Below are 26,568 nucleotides of genomic sequence, written 5' to 3'. Positions count from 1 at the left end.
TTTAGTTTTGAATTTAATTTTAATGATCTTGGTGAGCAGATGAACAATAGATATGTCTGTAAAGAGAGTTTCTTTAAACTTTACAGATAAAAAAGGTGATTTTCTTGCATTTATGCATAGTTTAAAACCTCTAAATAGCTATCAATGGAACAAAAAATTACAACTTTAAATGATAAAATTGTAGAAACAATCTTAATTACTAGCAAATAACAGAACAGAGGTTTTTGCTTTTGGCTGTTTGACTGTGGCTGACCTGACCGACAACACTGCAGACTGATGAAAGTTTTACTTACATTTTGAGGGGGAAGTAAGCAGAAGAAGAGATAAGTAGGCTAACTACAATGAGACTCACATGTACAAGTAAAATGAACCAAAAATAAGCTAAAACTAAATATATTCAAACTTAAACAAGTGAAAAAATATTTCAACATATATTTTTGGTTTTCATAAGTGGTCACAATATACAGGAGCGATAACCCTGATGCAAATATACAAAGCACTAAATGCAGCTTCTCCTCACTGATTTTTATTATTAATACTATTTTTTTTATGTTGTTTTAAGTTTATCATTCAAAGTTATAGTTTGTTTGTTTTGTTCTATTCACAGCTTTATGAAGGTTTTAAACTAAAGTGTAAATGCAAAAAAAAATATCACCTTTTTTAACTGTCGTTTCCAGATTTCAAGAGGATTCATTGTGCAACATCATTCAACATCGATCAAAGTATTAGTGTCTTAACAAAACGACACAATATATTACTCAGTATCGGTAAAAATCAGGATTAAATAGAGTCAAGGTTTTTCATGCAAAGTGTAGTAGCAGTAAAAAAAATGAAGGATTTTTAGGATTTTGATGTAATTTGGCAAATATCCCAGATTTTTCCCAAATACCCAACGTAGCATTTAAATGATAAGAAGACAGGTTTAAAAAAAAAAAAAAAATAGAAAATACTAAAGCAGTAAAATTTCTCTCTCAGTTTCATGTGAAGTGTGTAATCAGACATCACCTCTCTGGTGGTTGAAGATGGAAGAACAAAGCCCTCTATGGACAGACCGTGGCACTGCAAGAAGCACATCAGTATCACCACAACTACCACACAAGTGTGACAGAAACTTTTGGTTCATCTCGTCTTGTCACTTTACGTTAAAGATGTTTTAAATTTAACCACATGAAGGCTCACAACAGGAAACAATAATTATACGACAGGTTTAAAATGTGGAATGCAAATGTTTACCAATTAATCCAAGAAGTGAATAACATTAAAAAACACACTCATGAGTAAATATGCATCTGAGTCATAACTCACCTTCTGCAGGATCTTCCAGACTTTCTGGTAAAAGCCGACGGGCACTCGGTTCAGCGCCCCGTCCAGACGCCTCCTACGCAGCCACTGGCCGTGTCTGGTATCCTTAGCAACCGGAATCTTGTCCGGGATGTCGAAGGATTCCATGGACGGCAGCCGGAACCTCTGAACAGATGGGAAGAGAAAAGCGGAGTCACTCGCTGTAACTGCGTCTATTCTGGAAGAACAGCGCCCTCTTCTTGTTTTGAGGCACAGTGACACCAGCTGACTGCTAATCCACATCTGATGCAGTGGCTCATGTTAGAGGGCCACTACAGGAAAACAGAAGAAAACAAACAAACAAAAACACTAAGTAAAAACAAAAAGCGGGAGAATAAGGCTAAACTTTACCCCAGACTCGATGCTTTCTACGTCCGGTGACTGCATGCCCTGAGAGGCAGAGAATAAAACATAAAAGAGGAGAAAGGAAAAAGAAAGCAAACAAACAAACAAACAAAAAAAACTGACTTGAAAATAACTGAAGAATTAAGGATCGGTAAAAGCCAGCAAGCATGAATAAAACCAGGGCGTCAAGTGGGAGAAATTCTGTTAGAAAACCACGAATCACAGCACAGCTCCACCCAATCTGCATCATACTGTAACAGCTGGTTAAAGATCGGCGAGATCTTACTCACGAGACGGACCTGTGGGCTCCAAATATTTGAGGTTTTACAGAATCGACAACTGTGACATTTTCCTACAAAGCTTACTATAAATAATTCAGCTTAATTAACATAACTTTTCTTTTTCTTGTTTTAAATGGAGTAAAATTAAATTTACAGTCAACTCTGATTGGTCAGAGAAGCATTGGTTAATAATAATAATAATCACAATTATTGATTAATCAACAATAATTATTACTGATTAACAATTATTGGCAAATCAGTATCTGAAGCTGTGGTTAGCTGCTTAGATGATTACAATTGCAATGCAGTTTACTTGTTGAGCAGCCACACATTAGAGTGTTAATCACTCAAACCACCCTGAATGCTCAGTTATCAGACTTTAATGTCGTTATCACCGTCACCTTCAGGGTGGACGTCACAGATTGGTCGAGCTGAAAGGAAGAGAAGATCACAGATGGAGGCTTTAATTTAACTTCTGCCGAAACGTTTTCCATTCAGATTCCATGAGAGACGGGTCGAATCACCCACACCACCATCATTACCCCTCATAAGAGTGTGGCTGGTATCGTTTTTACCCTGTGAGTCTGATTTGGTTTTTAAGCATTACGGTAGGAATTGACTTGATCACACGGGGACAGAGGTTGCTAACTTTGTATCATAGTATAATTCCAGGTGTAGTTGAGCTCAAAGTAAAGGTTGAGTTTTAAGATGGGCGTGGCCTGATCAGAGTAAAGGATTCAATATAACAGACTCACACAGCTGTGAGCGATACAGCCACGGAAGTTCAGGTTTGTAGTCAACATGACGACAATGATAATAACCAGCCAAGGTTTGATTCAGTTTGATCAGAAACGACCTACAGCTCCACTTCATTTGAATGAAGTGTGAACTGAAAATTACAATTTCTAAATCTTCCTCACACTTTCTTTATCATCGTCACCTCAACTGAGTCGGTCAAAGACACGCTGCGGTCTGTCTGTAATAGACAAAAACACATTAAACAAAGGCCAGTTTTTAAATCTGCAACCCCAGCTTGCTCTTCCACAGCAAAGCCAAAAGCACATTCAAATCTTCCTCCTCAATACCCATGAAATCATCATCATCACGAGCAGAATTACAGCGGCTGCCTGAACCATCACAGCTTGTTGTTCCAGAGCTTTCAACTCTCTCTCACAGTCTTTATCCTCCGGGAGCGTTTATACAGTGTTTAAATCAACTTTAAATACAAATATATGGAGGGTCAGTGAATTTAGGGTAGTTGAGTGATATAATTCAGGCTAACATAATACAGCGACGTTGCAAATCTCATCTACAGATTAAGGATGAGAATTAATAGAAGTTTGTGATAAGGGTCATTCTGTGAGGTTAACACCTGCTGGTGGTTTAACAGATACACAAATAACGGCAGGAAGAAGTCACCCAAAATGGACACAATTATAGCAGGTGACTCAGGGGACCCGATCCACAGATCAATAGTTTGAATCATTTTATTACCAAAAAGTTCTGGTGTAACAAGTTTGCAGTACACACCCTCAGTTTTAAAGCATCTACATTAAGGAATAGTGATATCAAACTCATCTCCCCTCATGGGTTAACTGCAGCCCCATCTGAACTCATGCACAGCCACTGAAACCATTTCAAAGTCTATTTAAAGTTTATTTCTACTATGGGGTCCCCATTATTCATTTTTTGTTTTATGAGATGCTCTATAGTGGGAAATATAAAAAAAAAAATCTCTCTCTCTCGATACACACACACACACACACACACACACACACACCTTATCTGATAGCCTATAAAGTTTACAGTTAAATGACTGATGTATTTTAGGTTATCTTAAGGAAAATAATGCATGTTCAAAAAATAAAATAACATTCATCAAGACTGGTGTCATTATGTGTACACTACAATTTAAGAATCATGGTAAAAAAAATAATATAATTTTTGTCTAACCCAAAAAAACAAAACAAAATAGCCATAAGTTTCTTTTGACTTAAGGATGTTTTGTTAGCTACTCTCCAAAATGTTGACAAAACTCATCTAAAACCTTCATCATGATGAAGTCTGAGGAACGCAGCTGAAAGCTCTGGAGCAAATAAGCAGGCCTTGAGTTTTACAAATGAACAGCCTCCCTAATGATCGATCTGTTGATCTGATCGATCGGTGAGGTTTACACAGAAGGTGAATTAACAGCTACAGGTAAAAAAACAAAAATAAAACAACAACAACAAATGAACAGATGTCATCACTGTAATAGGTAATATTCTTTCATGTGATCATCACCTTAAGTGTGTCCATCATGGATAACCTGCGATCCACCTGCAACACAAGGACCAGGTCGTGAATGAACGACTGAGCTGTTCTAACAGACATAATGATTCAAATCGATCAATAGTCTCGATCTTAAAGCCGACAATTTCCCATCAACGAGCCACCGCTCTCCTTCAGCACATGCTTTCAGCTCTCTATGAATTACTTCATGTCCCACCAGCACCCTCTTCCAGGTGAATTAGCACCTCATTTAAATCATTAACATCACCTTGTTCAGATCCGTCAAAGACAACCTGTGCTCCAGCTGCAAAAACACAAAAGTCGAGTTTGCCAAAAAAGCTCAACAATTTCAAAATAAGAGCCTCTCCTGCCTCCATCTCCATCTCTGTTTAATGGGCTGCTGAGTCTACTCGTTTCATGACAGTCAAATGTTAAAGTTGACACAGTGTGTGTGTCTGAAGAAGCGCTTTAAGATGAGCTTCCTATGTGGAGCAAGGTAACTGTAACCTCACAGTCATGGCATCCTACCATTTTCATGTCGCTCTTCAGTTTGCTGATGCCGGCTCTCTCGCTTTTAGTGGCTCCCACATTCCCGAGATGATGGATCGAGATGGCAGGACTGACGCCGGCATCCATCTCCCGAACTGTGTGGAGGGTTGAGGAAGAAGAAACAAACAGCACAGGCACAGAGGGAAAATAAATGGGAGTAAAGGTCAAACGGTGAACGTGTGGATTTTTGTTTAAAATCAAGTCTGGGAAAACAGATTAGGACAATGATATCAATAACAAGAATAAACAATCTAGAGAGGTCTTCTCTAGCAGTTAGTGGAACATCATGCGTGCAATGTTACAGTTTCTCTGTGGAAATATGAGGCCTGTCAGTGGCTTACTTATTAAAAACTGTTGCCCACCCTTCTTCCACAGCATATTGAAACAGATTACTTTGGCTACACTCTTGTCAAAAGATTTCTCTTTTCATGTGACGACTGCCCCACCCAATCAGAAAGCTTCACCGTCATTGCAGATGAAGCAGCAGTGACTGCGTCAGAGTTGCAGCATATGACTGGTTCTCGTGTTACATGAGGTAAGAGGTCTCACCACTGCGCTCCACTCCAAACTCCTTCCCGCTGAGGATGTGATGGAGCAAGTTCTTCAGTTCAGACGGACTCAGACTCATCAGGGTCTCTGTGGCCTCCTCTCCTGTTTTCACAAACGCAAAGACAAACATGACACCTGAAGCCCGTACTATGAAGAAAGATTACTGTGGAGCTTTAAGTCAGAGTTTCTCTTCCCATGAAACAGACTCTTATCTGGCTAAATCACCATGGTAACTTATGCTGAACACATAACTTGGTTAATACATTACAACAAAAACCTTGAAGATAAAGTTTACAAGAGTGAAAGAAGACTTCATTAAGATTTCATTTCCCACACATTTCTTTTCTTAGCCTTACATCAAGCCAAAGAGGCCAAAGAAACTATTTGGAGGGAAAGCCAAGGAAAACATTTTACGATTGGAGGCAATATTTCACATTTAACTCGCATCAACAAATTAATCAGTTTAATAAGATCTGTGACTGTGTTTACAGAATGTTGATGATGCACTGCTTGGATACGTTTGGGGTGTTTTGTTGTATATATGTGCTTTTATGTCCCGGGGCTACAGTTGTAAATTAGCAGTTCTGTTAAAAGCCAACACGTAGTTCATCCTTGTTCAATTTACAAATACATGGTTTGTAACATTTAGGCTGAATGTGATCTTTGGTTTGTTACTCCACTATAGGCATAAAGTCACAATGAGAGACATGGATTTTTAGTAACAAACTTGAGTAATTTACTTCTTAAAGCCCAGCTTTAAACCACCTTCCCGTCTTACCTGAGCAGCCGAGTGACTGAGCCAGCTCGGTGGCCATCACCTGGATGATGAGACCGATTCTCAGCCTGAACATCTCGCTGAACAGCCCGGGCTGAGTCCTGATGCTCATAGCCAGGTACACCATGATCTCCTGGTGGAAAGACATTTAAAGGATGAAGGACAGAGAGAGGAGAAGGTTTTAAACACATGATTGTGGAGGAGGTAACTCACCTGTGTGAGAATGGCAACACTGATGTTGTTTTCACTGGCCTCGTCGATAAGATTCGCCAGCTGGTCCGGCGGTATCGGAGCCGTGATGGTTTTCTCTCTCGGCTCAGGAGGGAGTCCGATCGTCAGGTGCTTCTGGTGGGCCAGCAAATCAGAGCAGGCCTACCGAGAGAGACCACAACCAATTAGGAAAGAGCAGGAAAAGTTAAGGGCTTGCTGGTGGGAGATCTAATGCAGCATGGAGTCAACTGATAGCAGAGGGTTGGCATTTCAGAGGTATTTCACTCCAACTTCAGGAGCTTTTCTTTAAACCTTCTTAGAAGTTTTTAATTTAACCACAAACTGTGGTCAACTCATTTCAAGCTTTTCGGACTCTGTGACTCGCTACATGTGAAGGTAAGAGATGAATGACTGAAGATTTAAAGGCACACGTAGAGTTCAAATCTGTGCCAATAATGAACAATGAACCCACCAGTTGTTCATATAGATTTTAGTTTTACATTATTTTTTACTTTACTTAAAACTGTAGCTTCAGGACTTTTTTCATAATCATGGCTAAAACAGAAGATTCACTAGTAACGTCACACCTGACCACACAGCTTCTGTACGCTGCCCTGTTATCTATAGCTGCACCGTACCGAGTCGAGCTCCTCCACCTTCTTCCTCAGCATGCCAGAGATCATCCTGATGAGACCCCAGTGTTTCAGTTCACCTGCCTTCTCATAAAGATCAGTCAGCAGAGACCTCACAGTGGAGCCTTTACCATGCACACCCGTGTCCCAGTCCATACCCCTGACAAAGGAAAGACAGCAAGGGCTTTTCATTCTTTTCAACGCCGTTTTGACATGTCACAGCAGCACAGTCTGAATCAGGAGCGCTTAATGACTCAACTGTGGAGTCAAGTTCAGATACTTCTTCCAGATCCTGAGACTCACACTGATGAGCTAGCTTGATTGGTTGACTGTTTGCATGATGCAGCACAAAATAAGCCAGCCAAAGACGCAGCCGTACACAGAAACAAGCCAGCCAAGCAACAACAAGACTTCACTGTCTGTAAATATCTGTCAAAACTATGACTAAAAATTATTTATTAAACAGTTTTTTTATGTGTAAAACACAAAGAAAACAAAAAGTAAACAAACTGCACTATTTTGCTTCCACGTCAAGGCGGCGACCTCCGCTCAGCACAGCTAAAAATACAGAGCGCTACAAGTTGGCCAGTCAGCCGATGACCTTTAGACTTTAGTTCGTTGTTTCTTGTAAATCTTTAGAGTCTTCCAATGAGCTGTAAGTGAGCGTGTCACCATTACTAAATCACAATCATTCAAAAGGAAAAAATGTAAATGTTGGGCTTTAACCTGGTTTTTCACATTTACGAGGAGATATTGAAATAGACAGTTTTGTTTTAATCCTTCTATTCTGTAAACATCCATCAACTGCTGGGCTGCCGGTGTCTGGGAATACACGCTTCCCTAGCAACCAGTGGTTGCCGGGGGTAGCTGACGAGTCTCTAGGCTTTTGTGACTGAGGCTTTAATATTTTAATACCAAAATTAAGTTTGCTGCAGTTCCTGCTTTTTCGCATCACCTTCGTTGTGTTTCATATCTGTTTTAATAAAAATCATGGTGATGTCAAACACACCCAGCCTCATGTTTCTCACTTGTCTTTGTAGAGGATGCAAAGTATATCAGCCTGGTCCTGCAGAGACTGTGTGTCTTTCAGCAGCTGGGCCAAAGCGTTGTAGTCGATGGCTCCGCTGGCATCTCTGGGAATGCCACTCTGTGTTGTGACCCCTGCCTCAGGACCCTGGAGTGAAAACACAGAGTGACCGAGGAGTCTGCAAGTGAGCAAAGAGCTGACATCAGAGGAGAGAAAAGAAAGAAAGGAAGAAGAACCTGAACGTCTGGTGATGCAGGAGAGTCTGTAAGATTCAGGTTGAGCGTCGGCTGAGGAGAACGAAACAATTTGCTCGGCAGGTACATGTTGACATCTGAGGGGGAAAAATAGAAAACAACGTTTTATTATTAAATTTGTGATTTAGTCGAGTTTGTCAGTCGGAGACGAAGCGCCGACTCACTTTGTATGTTGAGGTCCTGAGCTTTGTTCATCAGAGTCACCATCTCTTTGGTTTTGGTGGCCGCAGCCTTGAATCTGCTGAGACCTCCCACCGGACGCTTGGGCTTCTTGGGGGCAGAGTGGGCCAACAGGTGGTCAAGGTACTGCGCGAGGTCGTCATCCTCTGTAGGGAGGGACCAAGAGAACAAAACAAAGCGATGAAGGAGGGTGGGATGAGGAGAAGAACAGAAATGTGGAGAGGGAAAGGAGGAAAAATGAACACGCAGAAAGAGATCATTTACTCACCGCTCTTTTTTGTACAGACAAGTGTTAAAACTGAGTTTCCTTCTAAACTTCATAAAGTACTAAAAAGAAATAAGATCTGAAAACCATTTTTCATTTTATGCTAATTTATAAACTTTGAACTTGCAGCTTTTAAAGGGTTTGCTCACTCAAATCTCACAAAAACAAAACTTATTATTGAGTATCTGAGAAAAAAAGATCTTCGTTCATTTCAGGTGGTTTACAACAAAATTAATATTGCTTTACAGAAATTTCTGTTTTTCCGAGGAACAAATTGCAAATATTCATAAACACCATTAAACGTGACAATTGTGTGTAATAATTATAATGGCTTTTGTGGGTGAGGCTTTGGGGTGAACTGACCCTTTAAACTGAAGACTTTATTGGTCACAGCCATGCTAGCAAATTGTGATGCATTTAGGGACCAACAAAACAGGCGTTTAAGGCAAATCTAACCAGCTGTGCGTGAACACAAACAACACAACCAGAAACTGAGAATGTTTTCATTCTTCCACTCGTGTTAAGATTTTGAGGCGTTTTAAATGCACCACAGTCAAAAATACACTTTTTATTTTTTAAAGAGGACCCATTATCTTTATTTCCATATTGTCATTTTTCAATCATGGACTCTCTACAGCAGCAGTTCTGAAGCAAGTCATTTTAGCTCCTTCCTAACTTTCGTCTGATTGGCTGCAACGCTTAAACCAAGCGTGGGGAACTCCAGGCCTCAAGGGCCGGTGTCCTGCAGGTTTTAGATCTCATCCTGGGTCAGCACACCTGAATCAAATGATTAGTTCATTACTAGGCATCTGGAGAACTTCAAGACATGTTGAGGAGGTCATTTAGCCATTTAAATCAGCTGCTTTGGATCAAGGACACATCTAAAACCTGCAGGACCCAGGAAGATCCCATCTGCCAGTGGGCGGAGCTTCTGTGCTGTAATTCCCATATAGGTATATATTTTTTTTTTTTTCTCACTTAATGCATAGCCAAGCAGAGCAGAAAAATAAAGAAAAACTGCCTGAAAATGCTTTGTTTTAAATATTTTTAAAGTTTTAAATTGAGTGTTCAGATTGAACTCTGGCTTGAAAGGATCATTAAATCTGAGCGTCTTTTTTTCTTGTTGACTGCAAATGATTTTACAATTTTATTGTTTTACAAGCATTAATATCCGGTTCTAAAACAGAGCTAATGATTTTACTTGAGGATTTATACTAAATCTGAATATAGAGTACAGTTAAATCTGGTTTTTATTTTCCCTCTTTCAAACCAATAAACACCAGTTATCGACTCACACTGAGCCATTAGATCCTCCTCTGTCCCAATGATAGACACAGGAGGATAGGCTTTCTTTCCAGCCTTCAAAAAGGCTAAACTTTACTGATATAGTAGCTTTTACCCCGCATGCATACATTCATTTATTCAGTGCTTTTACTCGACTACTGTTCAGCACTACTTTCATATTTGCCCTTCCTTTGTAACATTGCATTTATCCATGTCTGTGATTGGTCAGACGATCATTAAAGAACTTGGCAGCAATGTTTAAAAAGTGCAGTAAAAGAAAAACAAAACATTTTAATTACTTGTATATTTGCAGACCTCATTACCAAGCTTTCCTGTGTTAAATATGAGCATCAACAAACTGACTGTACATCAAGTATATGACATAAAATAAGGAAAAGCATTAGAGGTCCACTTTACGGTCCATTACAATTCAAGTTTTGAGTTATTTTATGTAATAATTTAGAGCAAAAGAAGAAAAATATTCCAAGTTGCCCAACAAGGCACCCAAAGCCCCGAGTGGAAGAACTCTGATACACAGGGATGATGGGTGATGATGATAGGATGAAACAGGAAGTGTTGATTAATGAAGTCATGGGTATTTGATTTTAGATTTCACAATGAGATGGCATGAGGGGAAAAAAGAAATAAAATGTAGATGCACAGATGCAACTCAAAAATCAGCCAATGTTAAAAGAAAAACTGTCAACTTAAAGAAACTGTAAGTCTGCTAACAGCTGCTGGGGTCTGTGACTGTGAGTATTTTCAGGAATGATCAAACCAACCCAGGAAAAGAAAAATGAGCTGTCAGTGTGAGCTCCGGCTTTAAAAACGTGAATCCTGGTGTCACCATTCCTTCTCCATCCTCCATCCACGCTGTGTTTTTCTTACCAGCATCATAATGCAACTCATGCACGTATCCATCGCCGTAACGCTCATCATCATCACCATCATACTCTTCGTCGTGGCGGCCCATGCTGCCAGAAGCCTTACCGTCCAGGAAGCTGAGGTGAGCACAACAGGAAGTGGTCAGGAACTCCGACAGCTTCCCCGTCTGGATCCTAAAGACGAAGAACAGAAGAGGAGGGGATGATTATGAGAACTGGGAAACATTAATAAGCAGTTTGATGCATTTTAATGACAAATCTTGGCAATTAATCAATAAAAGAGGATTTTAAATTGTCTCTACAGTGCAGGAAAAACTAATAAAGTCTTTAATTGGACACGCAAAGAAAGACAAAATAAATAAAACAAAACAGAACTTATTACAAGTTGTCAGATGTAAGAATTCAAATTTAATGCAAAAAAGAAATTGACCTTGCTCCTCCGTAATATCCGTCCTGTAATTTCTTGAGTGTTGCCAGAACTGCAGGGTCCAGGTCTGAGTGATCTTCAGCTGAAGCACAAACATAAGATGAAAACATGCAAGCACAGAAAATGTAAAAACAGAAAATACTTTTTTTTTCAATATTTAAAGATTTCCTTTCAAACTCTCTCTACCATTAATAATGCAGGTGCTTCATTTAATAAATAAGATGTATTTGGACATTTAGCAGAAAAGGTCTTCTCACTCACTCAGCATCGTCTGTGAAATGGGAAAAGTGACAGTCGGTCTTCCCGTCATCCTCCATCTGCATGAGAGGTAGGCGATTTCTGTCCTCAGCATCTCCACGATCATTTTATTATCCAGAGCCAAATAGAACTGCTGATGGTCAATGAACTGAAACAGAGGAAAATATGTTTACTTAAGTTTATTTAAGTCACCAGATTTCCCTTCACCAGAAGAGAATTTGGGTGGTCTGCAAATCTCATTTTATCATCAATCTCATTTCTCATTTTGACACAGATTTTATTCACAGTATATGATCAAAAAGAACAACAATGGTGTGTAAATGTCTGGGAGCTGCTGGACTTTTGGGAGAGGAATACTGTCCCCATGTTTTGGCACAGATGGTTTCGCCTTCCCTGATGGAGCTTTAACCTGCACGTGTGGATGACACAGTGAAGATGAAGGACCTCCAGTATTGACTGTTGGCCTTTGTCTGCTGCACAGAGATCTCTCCAGATTACCTGAATTCTTTTAGGATATTCAGTACTGAAGATGATAAGACATTCAAAGCCTTCATAATTTAATGGCGGGAAACATTACAAATGTGGAACAGCTTCAGTAGACAGTGATGAACTTCTGCACATCTTTGCCTCTCTAAGACGCTCTTTTTAAACCCACTCATGTTACTAACTTGTGGCCAATGAACCTCATTAGTTGCAAAATGTTCCTCCAGCTGTTTCTTTTCACTTTTCCAGCCTTGTGTCGCTCCTATAAGCTTTTTTTGCACTGTGAACAAGCCAATATTATTCATGAGACAGTAAAACAGTCTGATCCAATATGGTGTCCTACGGTGGCCGGGTGCACCCAGGACAGGCTGCCAGACTGTCTCAGGACATTCACACCTATGGACATCGTTAATTAATCTAACCCCACTAACTGCATGTCTGTGGACTGTGGGAGGAAGTCGGAATACCTGGAGAGAGAACGGGGGACAGGCTCCAACCAGATGGTGGATTCAAACCCAGGACCTTCATGCGTGCCACCATTAAAATAAAAAGTGAGCTGCGTGTTATTCTGATGTTTTCTGTAGTTTTTTCTAACCTGAGGTGTGAATGTGAACATGGTGTTCCTGATGATGTAGAACTTGGAGGTTCCCAGCACTCCTATCCTCCTGTAGGGGCGTCCTGTCAGCCCCAGCCTCGGGTTACGACCTGAAACAAAAAAAAAAAAAAAATAAGCAGTTAAACTTTTGATTTCATGAACCCCCCCCCTGATAAAAATCTACGCTCTACTCTTTGGCTTTTTTTGTGTCCTTCAGATATGATGTTTTGTGAAGTTAGTCAGTCTCATCTAATTTAGGAAGTACCGTCATAACTTTACTGCAGACGCTGCTGGACTAAAAAGCATCAACCCTGAACAGCAAACACTTCCATCCCAGACAAAATAATGCTGAATTTGAATTAATTTGATTTAAAAGATTCAAATAGTCAAGAAAAATCCCGGGTTCAGATCACAGACAGTCTATGAACGATAAATGTCGTCATCGTGACATCACCCGCTGGTTTGTGATTAACTTTGAAGCCTTGAGCTCAGCGTTTTGGCCGCCAACATCGTTTTTTGTTGTTGGTGGTTTTTAAATCATAAGCGATAAGCAGGCAATGCCTCACATTCACACGGTAACGACGGCTCAATCATAAGGTATGCTTGTCCTAAAGTATCTCTCTCTTTTTTTAATGGTTTATTTGACTGTAAAACGGACCATTATGTATAAAACTAACATGTTGTAAAAGAAAAAAAAAAATCATGTGACTAAGACTATAATATTATCATTATCATAAGTGTTTACTGAGGTCATGAATCTGTAGCAGGCTCTAGTCCATAACATTTGTGCCTGATGCATAAAATCTTGATGGGACAGATCAGGCTACAAGCAGGGCGTTTGTACCAAGTCTGGCGTAGATATGGCTGAGGACTCTGGAGGGCTGCACGTGGATGGGGTGGATGTCCGCCACCGTCTCCACCTCTATCCCTTGCTTAAACAGCAGCTCTTTGATCTCCTCCGTCTCGGCCAGAATCGACACTGAAGGGGGAGAGACGCACATGAAACCATACAGATCACTGACATCACTCACATCTACTGCCCAGCCTGCATATTGAATTATCCTTGGGCAAAATGTGAGTGTGTGATGAGGTGGTTAAAAGAACTTAAGTAGTCCATTTAAAATAATTAACACTAATCTGGAGCTCAAAACGTCGTACTGGGACCTGGGCGGTTAACTCACCCTGTACGACCACGTCAGGCTTGGGGATGGTGGAGAAATGCCGGTTAAGAGGGTCAATTTCTCCAGGCGCCAGAAAACCCTGAAAAAAAACCCACCAAGTTTTCTTCGACTCTTACGGTATAACTTTGTTATTAACACTTATCTGAGCTGCAGAGCTACAGCTGGTCATTTGTTTATGTAGCAGCTCACCTCAGCTAACAGGTTTCCCAGGATGTACAGACTCTGCCCCCACCTCAGGGGTAATTTTCCCATCGGGATCCTCTCCACGGTGTGAGGGTTTATGTACTCCTCCTCCACCTGTTTGAATAAGCAAAAACGAGACAGGATAAAGACGTTTGAAAGGTCTGAACGAGTTTAAATATGGGGCATTAAAAGTCAGAGGTCATGAGGTCGTTTCTCCTCATTTATCGTTTTAATGGGCACGGGCGTATTGCATTTAAGAAAACACTTAAATCACTTCTGCTGTGAGTAAAGAGAAGCAGATTACAGTTTCTGTTTTTTTCTACAGAGGAACTAAAACACCTGAAGATGAGAACAGAGAACAGGTTGAAACAAGTGGACTTGAAACTGAGGCTACCCTCCACACTTACATGGATATTCCCACTTTTTGTATTTGTGTTAAAGACCCCGAGTCAAGATTGTGGCAAACTGACGTGTGACACAACGGCCTCGGTGCTGACAGCTGTGTACATGTAATCAGCATATGATCAATATCACAAAGGGTGTGTAACAATAAATGTACATATACGAGGAAACACTGGAAGGACTTCCTGAGGGCTTGATGCCAGTATAACCAGTACATCTATGTGACAACATCATTTACAAGCCAATCAGGAAAGCATTTGCGACCACATAATTCCAAAGCTACTAAGAGCTGACAAAGTTAGACACAGTTTATTGTTAGCTTAAATAACAACCAGCGTTTAAAGATGAACAGCCTTCAGGTTGTCAGTGATGAAAACTTCATTTAATGCAAACTGTTTTAAGCCTGCAGAAATAATAAACTGGCAACTGAATAGTATCTCTATGTTATCAATCTGAAAAGCCTGTCTGGATGCTCCCGAGATATTGCATTAACAAACATGAGTCCATGTTGCCCATCTGCCTGGCAGGGTGAAGACAATACCCCATCGGCCTTTTACGGCTGCAGGGTCAAAACTAAGAATCTTGTAGCTCACACATTAAAATGAGTTAAAATCAGCTTCTAAATCATCAAGATGTCTGACCTTGTCTGCGGGGACGCTGTAGAGCTCCGGCAGCAGTCGTACCCCATCCTTCTGTTTGATCAGGATTCCCTCCAGAGCCTCCTGGTACTCCTGCACCTGGATCACATCAAAACACTTCCTTTGTTAATAAAGGAGGTAAATACCGTCAAACACTGATGCACACACACAGGCAGAGTCTCTGAGATTTAAATTACCTGTTCAGGGCTGTTGATAAAGATGCCATCCAGTATGAGGTAGGTCCAGAACAGAGGCCACTCGCACTCGATGTTCTCAAACAGCTTCAGCTCTGCGGACTCGTAATACAGTCTGTTTGGATCCTTTATGGAGACAGTACAAACCTTCAGCTGCAGTACTTGCAAAATCAGATCCAGATCTGACTTCTTTCCTCTGTGAGAGTCAAACTGTCTCAAAAATCTGAGTTTCTCAACATGAACCCGATACTTAAACAGAGATCCTAAATATGTCCACTTCTCTCAGGAACTGTTTGCAGGCTGTAACCATGTGAGTGAACTTTTATGATCATGCACAACAAACATACATATAAGTAAGATTAGGGCTGTGCGATATGACCAAAATCTCATATCCCCATACAAGACATCTAACGATATAAATCACAAACATTTAACATTTTCTGTAAATTCTGTGAATCTCGGGCAGCTCGCCTCGTGTGACGTGTTTCCAGCTGCGCATCGTGTACCTGGAGTCGAGTGTTTTAACCGATGCATGAAACAATACATTTTTAGTCATAAGTTGTAATGGACGCAGTTTTCTTTGTGAGTATTTATTACACGGCGTGCTGCGGGGAAAAGCCTGTTCTAACATTTGAGTTTAAGGTTTATTTTTTAGCACCTGACGGCTCTTTTTTGCTTCTCATCCGTAAATACTCTGCATCCTCTTTTACGTGATTCAGTTTATTTTGAAAAGTCTCAACAGGATCTTGAGCTTTATTGTGAAAGGTTTATGTGGAAAATAAACAAGCAGACACGTGATGGTTTTGCTTGATGCTAACAACAACGCATAAAAACAGGCGCTTGTCCGTCCGTAGTGTGGTTATATTAAATATAAGAGAAAGAGAGAACTTTAAGAAATTAATATAGCCACTACAGTGACCATCAAAACCATGAAAAAAAATGTTGCCGTAAACAGTTTATTTTGCAACACCACAAAACAAACGATAGCGTATAGATGTTTTTATATCGTCATCCGATATATATCGTTATATCGAACAGCCCTAAGTAAGATTAAGAAGATTAATATAGAAAATTGTATAAAGTAAGAGTGTCTTGGGTCTTTTGTACTTTTGTTCCTTTCCTTAAAATAAATAAATAAATACATAAATGTATGATGCCAGTGCTTCCCTGTCTCTACTTCCCTGACAAATCCATGTCTGTTCCCCTGTATCCCCCTGAAATCTATACCCATGCAAGGAATTTCACTTTGTCCTGTCACAAATGTTTGAGTTTTCCCATAACTTCATCTTTGGTTTGGATTTTTCTCCTCAGATTCCAAACCAAATCTGAGGAAAAATGACCCCGACAGATATTAAAGAGTAACACTCACAGATGATTCAGTGCTACAAGATAAACTGTAAAGCTGCAGACATTTGACACACTCCTTTAACCAAACATGCTCTTTTCACAATCCCATATGTAACAACAAAGCAGCACAAGCCTGGTGTTCGCCTCAGACGTGCCACCAAGCTTCATAACAGTGAACAGAGTTTAAGCCACAAAGTTTGACCACATTAATAAAGCAACAAACAGATCAGACAGCTGTGCATTTACTGACTGCAGGAGACAAAACAGAAAAAAATGCTACATAGATTCAGTCGAATGTTTTTTCTTCTTCTAATCCAAACAAATAGATATAAATAGATTATCCGACAGGACGAATTAGAGGGAGCATTGACCTTTACAGGTTGTTTACCTCTTTGGGGGTTCTGTGTCCATCTCTGAGAAACCTGCAGCAACCGTATCGACCCTGAACAGAGACAGAGGAAATCAGCACCTCAAACATGCCGCAGCATAAATACACGAGGCATATTCTTATAAAACAAGCTCAATTTTAGCTACAAGTTGTTTCTTTTAAGCTGGTTGGATTTGAAAACTACTTTTTGCCCAGTCTAACCTTCCTCTGTGTCCTGGCTTATGACCCAAACTTTCATTTACTGCTAAAACAACCAGCTGATTCAGAAATCACACATAATCAAAAAAAGTCCAGTAGATACATTTTTTTAAAAGTGTCTTCTTTAAATGTGACAGACTGTTTGAATGAATCAGTCCACAGAAAATCAAACAACACATCCAGCCATATGAACGTTTTCCTGCTTTCTTGTTGCCGTTTTCTTCTTTTGGGAAACTTACATTAAATCAATGTTCTGCACAAATCAGCCAAAGTTTAGAAAATAAATTGTCCTTGATATACCGAAAATTATAACTTGAGCCCTAAACTTCTGCCACGTTGACCCTGCCTCTGTGAACTTGTCTGCACCTGCAGTTTGGAGATGATCTCCTCCTTGGTCGCGTTGACTATACTTATGTCCTCAACGGCAAAGGCGGGGTACGAGATGATGGCCAGCACTCCGGCATCCACTTCTTTAGAGATGGACGCTCTGGGTAACATGGACGTCAGGATGGACTGATGGGAATACAGACATATATTAAAATCAAAGGAAGCCGATGAGCTTCCTATCCTGATATTTAACTGTGTGCACGTACCTGGCACTGCTGTATGTCATCAGCCAGAGCGTGGACCAAAGAGCCCGGTCCTCCCTTTGCTCCAAACAGGTTGAGTTCATCCAGCGCCTCCAGAGCTGCCTGAAGGACACAAAGCAAACACACTCATTAATAACAGTCAATGAAAAGAGGGCAACTGTCCACTACTCAAGTCTGACTACATTCAAACACTCTTTTACTTCCCAAAAACAAACAACAAGGCACCGCTGACAGTTTAGAGCCTTACAGTTATTTCTGCTGTTTATCAGGCGCTACAATAAAGCTTTAAAACCAAATCTGGAGTTTGGTTATCAATCCAGATAACATGTAAATAGGTTATACCGTGATATGACTGAAGTATTTCTAAAAAAATCTAAAACTCTGGTTGTAAATAAAGACTAAATGCTAAATACCAGCAAAGTCTGGAGGCTCAGTGAAGTCGGGCTCCATCTGCTACAAGGTGACTGTAGCTGCACAGCTATTGTTAGGGTAATACAAACTAATTAGCACAGAGATGGAGGATAAGGGTTAAATTGCAAAAACATCAGACAAAAGAGCATTTGGGACCCACAACACGAGGTTAGTCTGATGTGCGGCTGTGTGAAGCCATCAAATATTACGTTTTAGCTCAAAGAAATGAGAACAGTGCAAATAAAGCACTGCAGAGGCTTTGCTACTGCAGATTCACTAGTAAAAACAGAGGATTAAAACACAGTTTGTGGATAAATACACTCTGGTTTGGTAAACAGCAGCTTATTTGCACTGGAAATGTGAGGCACTTATTTACATTTTTAAAATTATGGGTCAATTTAAACTGGAGATGGACCGATCCGATATTACGTATCGGACCTAAATTGCTGGATCGGATATCGGAGAGAAATAAAAAATGTAATCCGATCCGAAGTATCACAAAATCACCTCACAAAACGCGTTACTTGGCGTAACCCAGCTGAGCGCATCGGAGCGGTATGTGTCACGTGATAGAGCGGCTGTTGTCTGCGAGACCTGTCGGCGGTCTGGTAGAGCTAAACTTCCAAACCGCGGAATTTAATCTCGGAGAAAACTATCCCAGAGAAGTAAAGCAAGTGTGTAAGTTCATCGCTAAATGTTTGCATAGTATTTCCACGTTAAGCTAAACTGATATATGGAGCCACAGCTGGACTGGCCATCGGAGTTCTATATTGCAGTGAAAAGGAAGCGATTTGTCCCGTAATTCAGCTAGAATGAAAAAACAAACAAAAAAACCCCCAAAGCTGGACTTCTTCTGTCTTTGCTGCACAGCTGCCTCTTCTTCTCTCATTCTCTCCCCCTCCTGCTGCTACTTTAATCATGAAACTGATCAATGATCAGCTGATCGGCTTTTCTGACGCAAGTCCCGTCTCTCTTGTTTATCGCCCACTTTGAGCCAGAAAGAGGAAACCAGCACGTTTAAGCTTGATCAGCTGTTGTTAGAATTTATTTAATATTAATTTCTAGTATCAGCTGATGTTTGCTGGAGCCACAGCTGTAAACCTGCTGGTCATGATATGGTTTGGTTATCTGGTGAGAGGGAAACATGAAGATGAAACCAGGAGATGTCCTTACTGAAGCATCAGAGCTGAACAGGTGATGGAGAAACAGGTTTACCTTTTAGGTGACATGAATGAGTTGAAGGGAAGTTATGAACTGTTTCTGAGAGACAAATAACACCAGGATCCTTTTTTATGTAGCTGACAGCTGGTAACTGTGCAGGGGCGGGTCTAGCAAAGTGTTGCCAGGGGGGCCGATAGGGCATTAACAGGGAAAGGGGGCACAAAGAAATACTTTATTTTGTTTATTCATATCGGTATCGGCAGATATCCAAATTTATGATACCGGTATCGGACATAAAAAAGTGGTATCATGCCATCTCTAATTTTAAACCTTGTGGTTCAATGCATTAAGGAGCAAATCATGTTAAAGCTGCTCAGCTCAGGTCTGCTGTTATAAATAAGATTAACTTTACATAATTAACAGAGCAGAGAAGGTCCTGTAGTGGTGCTTGTTTTCAAAGTCTTAAATTAAACGTGTGTGTGTGTGTGTGTGTGTGTGTGTGTGTGTGTGTGTGTGTGTGTGCTGAGTATTATGTTATTTCTGAGTGAGAAGCCATTCTTGGAAGACCACAGAGAACATGATAGCCCTCTTTTAATGCCAACTGAGGACAGAGCCGGACGCACAGAGAACATGCCCGGCTGCTGCTGCGTGAAAAATCTCACAGTAATGTTTACCAGTAACCTGAAAGTTTCACTCTCACTGCAGATTTTTACCGACTGAGGTCAAATGTGCTGCAGAGAATTCAATAAAATTAAAACATGTTGGAATTAAAAAAAAAAAAAAAAGCAAGACTGTCACCCTTGTTCTGGAACAGATTTGACTTCACAGTTTATCTGAACATTTACTGACATGCTGCGGCTGAGAAGATACTTTCAGTACAGAATGTGATCCAGACTTAGCTCTGTGGAGTCAGGGTCTTCTAAAGGTCAGCGTAAAGGCCGCTGTGCACCTTTGACAGTGCCAGACATTTTTACTGGAGCACCTGTTCCCCCTGTGCGTTGGAAGCTCTGCTCTCACTTATTTTGTCCCCCCGAGCTTGTTAAAGTGTCGTAGATGTCTGCGTTTATTGCATGTTTGTGTGTCTGTGCCAACCTTGGCCATGCCGATAGAGCTGGCGTTCAGCTCGGTGATGCCCTGGTTGGTTTTGTCTCCTCTTTCCCACATCCCATAATCCTGAGGGAAAATAGAAACAAGACAGAATGAATAAAACAAGAAGCAGTCATTTTCTGTGGAGCTGGAGAAGAATAAAGTTGACTTACAGCCACTTTGTAAGCCGCCTCAATGTAGAACATGAGATTCTGAACTACGTCCACTTCGTCCTGGGTGTAGATGATATGAAGACCTGGGACACAGACGTAAACAATGAAGACAGGAACCTTCATTTAAAAATGTATCACAATCATTTTGTTTGGATGCAAATCACACACATACAAATTATTTTTCTAGATTCTGGAAGACAAAATGATACCACACACAGAAAATAACACTGACAGCATATATGTTGAAATTTTGGATTGATTTTGTTCTAGTTTTGGCTTTCCCTTGTGAAAAGGGGAGCATGAAAAAGGTGTTTTTCCCTTTAAATTGTATAGTGTTTATATTTTCACTGAGTTTAGTTACTTGTTACCTGTTGTGCTTCCCTTCCTTGCCCCATTTTGATCTTTTCAAAGAAATACAACCCAAAAAGAAAGGAAACAAATACACTGATTGATGTAAGACGTTTTAAATTTAACTCCCCACCCAAAAGAAAGAACGCATCTCAAAACCTTACATCTGCCCAAGTTCACATCTAGATGTGATAAGACTTACTCCAGGTCTGATGTTCGGCCACGTTCTGAAGGTCTCAGGCTACGTACACACTAATGCGTTTCCTTTTGAAAACACATCGTTTTCTCTCCATTTTAGCCTCCCATCCACACTGAGACAGCATTTTGGCTCAAGGAAAACGCGGCGTTTTGAAAACACTCTCAAAAACGCACACATTTGAAAACGGTGCTTTCGTGTCGCAGTGTGGACAGCGAAAACTGAGACTTTTTGAAAGCAATGACAGTCATGTGATCCAGTCATGTGACCAATTAAACTAAGATAGCGGAGCAGTTGTTTTGTTTCCTCTCAGTTTTGACAGCCCTATTAAAGATTAATCTCAGTCTGTACATGCTCCAGATAGCTTTTCTTCAAATTCTTTAACTCTCACTCGCTTTTGCAACTTTGTACTTTTGTGTTACTCGCAGCAGCAACTCCACCTCACTGTTAGTCCATTTAAAAACTCGCCGCAACGTTTCAAACAGCTGGAAAGTAAATAAAGGGCAGACAGAAATGAGGCAGGTTGAATCGTCTTGCGTTTCACGCATGCGCAGTACTGGAACATAAGCGTTTTCGTCTGTTTCAATGTGGATGCACAACTCTGTGAAAACGACTGAAAACATTAGTGAGGACGCGGAGCGTTTTCAGACGAAAACGCCATTTTCAGATCTATCCGGGCGAGTGTGGACGTAGCCTCAGTCAGCCCCAGCAACCACTGGTTGCTAAGAAAATGTGTACAATTTGCGACAGGCTGGCAAGAGGCCTTTCCATGCAAACTGCTGGCAATCAGGACAATCTGCTACTTTATCTCATTTCTGTATAGTTGTATATTTGAATTTTTTCGTCTTTATTTTTACAGTTTGCACCTTTGATCTGATATCTCGTCCCACTGTATACTTGAGTGCATATTGTTGGGGTGACAATAAAACGCTACTCGACTTGATCAAAGCAATTATGACAAAGTTTTTGGTGCAGGGCTCTCTCTATGACCAATTTCACCTAGTGACCGGCAGAAACCTACAGCCAGTCAGGGATTTTTCCCTGTACGGCACTAACGGCTATCTAGACCTGTGCAACTGAGGCCTAAGTCTGACCAACATGGTTTAAAATTCACTTAACAACTCCTTCAGCTAAATCAACACAAAATGGGAAAAAAAATATTAATGATTCTTCAGCAACAAAGTCTGATGTAGACAGACTCAAGGTAACGACAACATCTATTAACACTGGTTCTGGTTTTCCTATAATGCTTTTTAGTTTAGTTTCATCTGTTTTACAGGGGATGTTATAGGTTCCCTCCTACCAGACGCAGTCATCTGAGCGAGGAACAGCAGGAAAAGCGAGGTGGCGTCGACCTGCAGGTGACCCCACTGATCGTCCCCGACCACTGTCGCGCAGGTCTTGGTGTTGTACTTGGCGTGGAGCGAGTCTGAGGTACTACGGCTGTATTTAAACTTCTCCACCTTATCCAGCTGAGAACAAGAAGGGTGGAGAGATTTTTCTTTTAAAGCGTGTGAAAAGAGCAGGTCCAAAGAATGTGCAATGATTCCTAAACGTTAACAATGATTAAAATATCCAACAAATGTAATCACAGAACTGCACAAATGAATGCAGAGGTTATAAATATGGAATCAATGTTATTTAAAATGGCAACAATAATGTTCACATTTATATATAAACTGTGGAAATTCACAGTCACACTTAGAGTCAGCCGCCCCCGCTCTCAGACTCACAGCGAGCGCAGTTAAAGTAAAATCATAATAATAATAATCCAATCTGACGACGGCACGTTCAAGTTTAATAAAAGTAATAAACATCACAATGTGAGCAACGAGAAGCTGGTAGGGAAACAGCTGACAGGGTTAGAGAATTTTTTTTTTTTAAAGAGAGAGAGAGGGGAAGTGACGTGTATCTAACAGAGAAGTTAAAGGACAAACAGAATGGAGATATCCTACCTGCCTCATTATGCACTGCAGGACGCCTCTCATTAGCTTCACCACACTCTAGAAACGCAGAGAGACGCTTAAATGTCAACATTTACACCTCAGCCTGCACATCTTTAAATAAACAACCCAACCAGCCAAGTCAGAGAATAAAAACACAACCTCTTGACCTCAACGCTCTCCACCCACAGGAGCACACCTACCTGCTCCAGCTCGTAGGCCTTCGCTTTGTCTTCGTCCCGGTCGGCGTTCTTCCTGTAGGCCAGACTGAGCGCCCACACGGACACGATGCTGTAAACATTGTCACGGACCCAGGCGTCAGGCTGATCTGGGCTTGCTGGGAGAAGGCCTGTGACCGGATCCTATGGGACACAGGCAGAAGTCAAAGGTCACAGGCACTGTAACCTTTGATAGGCACTGTAGGCAATGTAGAGGTAAACTTTGCGAGAGAAGTCAAGATTATTGGACATGCAGAGGATAAAACGTGTTTTCTGTGCAGCCCTTTGTAACCTGCAAAGGGCTGCCAACACAATCGGACAGATTCGGAGCGAGAAAGGCAAGAAAGACGGGGCAAATATTGCAAAGTCAAGATAGCTATGCTGATAAACTCTTACCCGAGTGCGTACACTTGTGCAACCAATTTATTGTACTTCTTTTTTTTTTTAAATCTTTCTCCCCCCACCTGTTTCATTGGGAATGACTAAAATCAGAGGGACAGCTCAGGCTGAGCAGTCTGGAGACAAGGTTGGAGAGGTGGGGCTGAGATGGTTTGGACATGATGAGAGATGGAGGATATATTGGACAAAGGATGTTGACGATGGAGCTTGTTGAGGAATAGAAGAAGAACTCATAGGAGGTTAATGGTTGCAATGGAGGAGGACATGCAGAGTGTTGGTGTGACAGAACAGGATGGCTGGAGTTGCAAGACGGAGGCAGATGATCCACAGCTGAAACAAGTTCAGTGGTAAAAGCAGAAGTTGTTGGTTTTAAATATTGCATCCAATGAGAAAATGCACAGAAATACAGACACAACAACAGCAGACAGCACAGCTTATACTACAACTTTGATGTTTTATAATGCTTTTATGACAACATGCTGACGTCAGCCCATTACAGCGTCATTGTGATGTTGTAGGGCAGGGGTCTCCAACTCCAGGCCTCGAGGGCCGGTGTCCTGCAGGTTTCAGATGTGTCCTTGGTCCAACACAGCTGATTTAAATGGCTAAATAACCTCCTCAACATGTCCTGAAGTTCTCCAGAGGTCTGGTAATGAACTAATCATGTGACTCAGGTGTGTTGACCCACGGTTATATCTAATACCTGCAGGACAGCGGCCCTCAAGGCCTGGAGTTGGAGACCTCTGTCATAGTGTAACGTACTGAAAAAATAAAAAGTGTGTGCTACAGCTCTCACGATGCACTTTCATATGACATATTACTGGATATGGTTTCTTCACATTTCTTTCTCATGGTCAACTTTGACCTTGAGTACTAACAGTGAAGGTCAAGTCCAAATGCTTAGCCAACCTTGGTACTCATGTCCCCCGGAGCCTAGTATATTGTTGTGAAGTCTGAAGACAATCTATAAAAACTTGTGGGTAACAAAGTTTTTGGTTTGTTTTTGATCAAGGCCATTTGGTGTGGCCTTGATCTGATTTTGAATCAAATTAAAGCAGCTCGAGTTGTTATCGACATCTGCCGTCACACAAAATTGAAAAAAAGATGGACTGAAAACTGTGGATGCTAAACTGATAACAAACAGACTGACAGACAGACTGAACCAATTACACACTCCCTCCATTCTGAAAAAAAAGACCATTATAGAAAATGTTGAGTCATTTTTGTCAATGTAATCGACGAGGGGAATTTGAAGACTAAGCATGCATTTCCCCTTACTGCATGAGCAGCATAGCTGTAACTGTGCATGCTTCTCTTCATTTCCCCTAAGGTCGGTGTTTGCTAATAAAACCGGATAATTGCAAAGTCCCTTTCTACGAGTAGAGAACTCTTTCTTCCTGTTATAGCGAGGTTGTTTGACAGCAAAATGCACTTTTCAGATCAGCAAATGCGAATCGCTGCTGTCTGTCTTGCTACCTGCTGCCTAAAGAATGTCCAAATGTCATTTTATCACATGCACAAGACATAGTACGGCTGTCAGAGCTTTCAGCATCAACACAGGTTTCATCACCAACAGAAATGACACTCAAAGTGTTTTGTGAATATGTTGCAGAAACACAGCGAGGTGTTGTCAAGCTCTAAAAGTGAGAATGGTTCGAGTGATTCGTGTGTGGAACAGCTTGTGTTTAGTTGCTTTTATAACAGGACAAACTGCTGCAGATCTTTTTCACTCACATATATCAGAGTCTCTGAGCTTGCAGCTGCAGCAAGGGCCTCAGCTCTCACTGAGTAACTGCGGTCCTTAGTGCACTGATCCATCTGAGCAGTGAACTGTATACAACTGCGGGCTGGCTAAGCAGCCACTTGGGACTTGTTCAAAAAGTGACCTCACACTGAATTTGTCTACTGGACTACAAACTCGGCAGTGAGACAGTCCAGGATCACCCCTCCCCAGGCTTCTTACGCTCTTCCTCCAACTTATAAACTCTATAAACTCCAAAACAGTGCTATTACCAGAAGCTTTTCCAGGTGTTTTCCTCTCTTTAAGAGGGTGAACTGTCCTCTGTCCTTTCTGGGTGGAGTTGTTGTGTTTGCTTTACTATAACCTCAGCCTCTCTTTTACCATTTTTAATTCCTTTGCTCTGTTTTTGTCTCCAAAGCGTCACCGATCTTATCAACGTGCTCTTCTGTAAACAGGACTCGCTAATCTCTGTAGCTTCTATGTAAACTGTGACAGGACGAAGACACACCAGCCGATACAAGGGTAGATGTGTGGGGTTATCTGCTGTTATTCTCCCTGCTCTTTGCTTTACTCTTTACCCAGATGAAGGAAAATGTTAATCCTGAAGCACGCTGGGATATTTTAAGCAATAATATGATTTGAGCTTTGTTGCTGCAGCTCATGTTCCCTGTACTGACGTAGCAACACTGCAGTGCACAAAGTCAGGGGTATCGAGATTATTTGTGCTGTTTTTGGCTGTGCAAAGGACTAAATTCAACACTTTCTGTGAGCCGGAGGTATCGTACAACATCAGAGGTGTCCAGGCCATAGATTTGAAGTTATCATTGTAGTGGAGGGATGGCATACACAAATCTGAGCACATAGCACAAAGCACATAGACAGGTACACTAGCACCGTAACTGCAAATTAATAAGCTGGATAACTCAAAGAAACAAAGTGTGGGAGATGTCTGATCACCTCAGAGTCTAATATTTTACATAGTCTAAAATGAGGCCCACAAATTTCTGTTTTAGAGGAACGCTGATGTTTTCATGCACACACCAGCAGAGATATTTGGGCTTCAGAGCATCTCTGAACTGAATGCAGGCTGCAGCCACAGGAAAATGTCTCTCTGAGCCAAAAGTCAAAGGCACATTTCATGTTTATGTGCAGCCAGATTCA

At 41.1% G+C, this 26,568-nt stretch overlaps 1 protein-coding gene across 13 annotated transcripts in view; it reads right to left on the bottom strand.

Annotated features, from left to right (window-relative positions):
* The window catches only part of phka1a (phosphorylase kinase, alpha 1a (muscle)), a 34,480-nt gene that overhangs the window by 2,432 nt on the left and 5,480 nt on the right, over positions 1 to 26,568 (bottom strand). The window contains exons 2-33 of one of the 13 annotated variants that reach the window (XM_085450735.1): positions 23,253 to 23,411; positions 23,062 to 23,109; positions 22,410 to 22,578; positions 20,563 to 20,645; positions 20,396 to 20,476; positions 17,735 to 17,833; positions 17,508 to 17,654; positions 16,944 to 16,997; positions 15,212 to 15,334; positions 15,018 to 15,113; positions 13,981 to 14,088; positions 13,792 to 13,870; positions 13,455 to 13,589; positions 12,611 to 12,720; positions 11,536 to 11,680; positions 11,278 to 11,356; positions 10,852 to 11,021; positions 8,399 to 8,560; positions 8,217 to 8,311; positions 7,982 to 8,127; positions 6,960 to 7,113; positions 6,325 to 6,483; positions 6,115 to 6,244; positions 5,337 to 5,438; positions 4,767 to 4,882; positions 4,507 to 4,542; positions 4,251 to 4,286; positions 2,908 to 2,943; positions 2,369 to 2,398; positions 1,693 to 1,731; positions 1,306 to 1,467; positions 1,006 to 1,059 (exon numbers count right to left, since the gene is read on the bottom strand). In XM_085450735.1, coding sequence (XP_085306861.1) covers positions 1,006 to 1,059; positions 1,306 to 1,467; positions 1,693 to 1,731; positions 2,369 to 2,398; positions 2,908 to 2,943; positions 4,251 to 4,286; positions 4,507 to 4,542; positions 4,767 to 4,882; positions 5,337 to 5,438; positions 6,115 to 6,244; positions 6,325 to 6,483; positions 6,960 to 7,113; positions 7,982 to 8,127; positions 8,217 to 8,311; positions 8,399 to 8,560; positions 10,852 to 11,021; positions 11,278 to 11,356; positions 11,536 to 11,680; positions 12,611 to 12,720; positions 13,455 to 13,589; positions 13,792 to 13,870; positions 13,981 to 14,088; positions 15,018 to 15,113; positions 15,212 to 15,334; positions 16,944 to 16,997; positions 17,508 to 17,654; positions 17,735 to 17,833; positions 20,396 to 20,476; positions 20,563 to 20,645; positions 22,410 to 22,578; positions 23,062 to 23,109; positions 23,253 to 23,411 — 3,342 coding nt within the window. Of the gene's footprint in view, positions 1 to 1,005; positions 1,060 to 1,305; positions 1,468 to 1,692; positions 1,732 to 2,368; positions 2,399 to 2,887; positions 2,944 to 4,250; positions 4,287 to 4,506; positions 4,543 to 4,766; positions 4,883 to 5,336; positions 5,439 to 6,114; positions 6,245 to 6,324; positions 6,484 to 6,959; positions 7,114 to 7,981; positions 8,128 to 8,216; positions 8,312 to 8,398; positions 8,561 to 10,851; positions 11,022 to 11,277; positions 11,357 to 11,535; positions 11,681 to 12,610; positions 12,721 to 13,454; positions 13,590 to 13,791; positions 13,871 to 13,980; positions 14,089 to 15,017; positions 15,114 to 15,211; positions 15,335 to 16,943; positions 16,998 to 17,507; positions 17,655 to 17,734; positions 17,834 to 20,395; positions 20,477 to 20,562; positions 20,646 to 22,409; positions 22,579 to 23,061; positions 23,110 to 23,252; positions 23,412 to 26,568 lie in introns of those variants that run through there. The other 12 variants (XM_085450722.1, XM_085450723.1, XM_085450731.1 and 9 more) reach the window with 12 other exon arrangements.

This window comes from Copadichromis virginalis, linkage group LG3, assembly GCF_057382275.1.
Source record: "Copadichromis virginalis isolate Kocher_CV1m ecotype Utaka linkage group LG3, C_Virginalis_male_GT1.1, whole genome shotgun sequence".
Lineage (NCBI taxonomy): Eukaryota > Metazoa > Chordata > Actinopteri > Cichliformes > Cichlidae > Copadichromis > Copadichromis virginalis.
The sequence above is the reverse complement of the archived record's forward strand: the minus strand, read 5'-3'. Positions and strand labels throughout refer to the sequence as shown.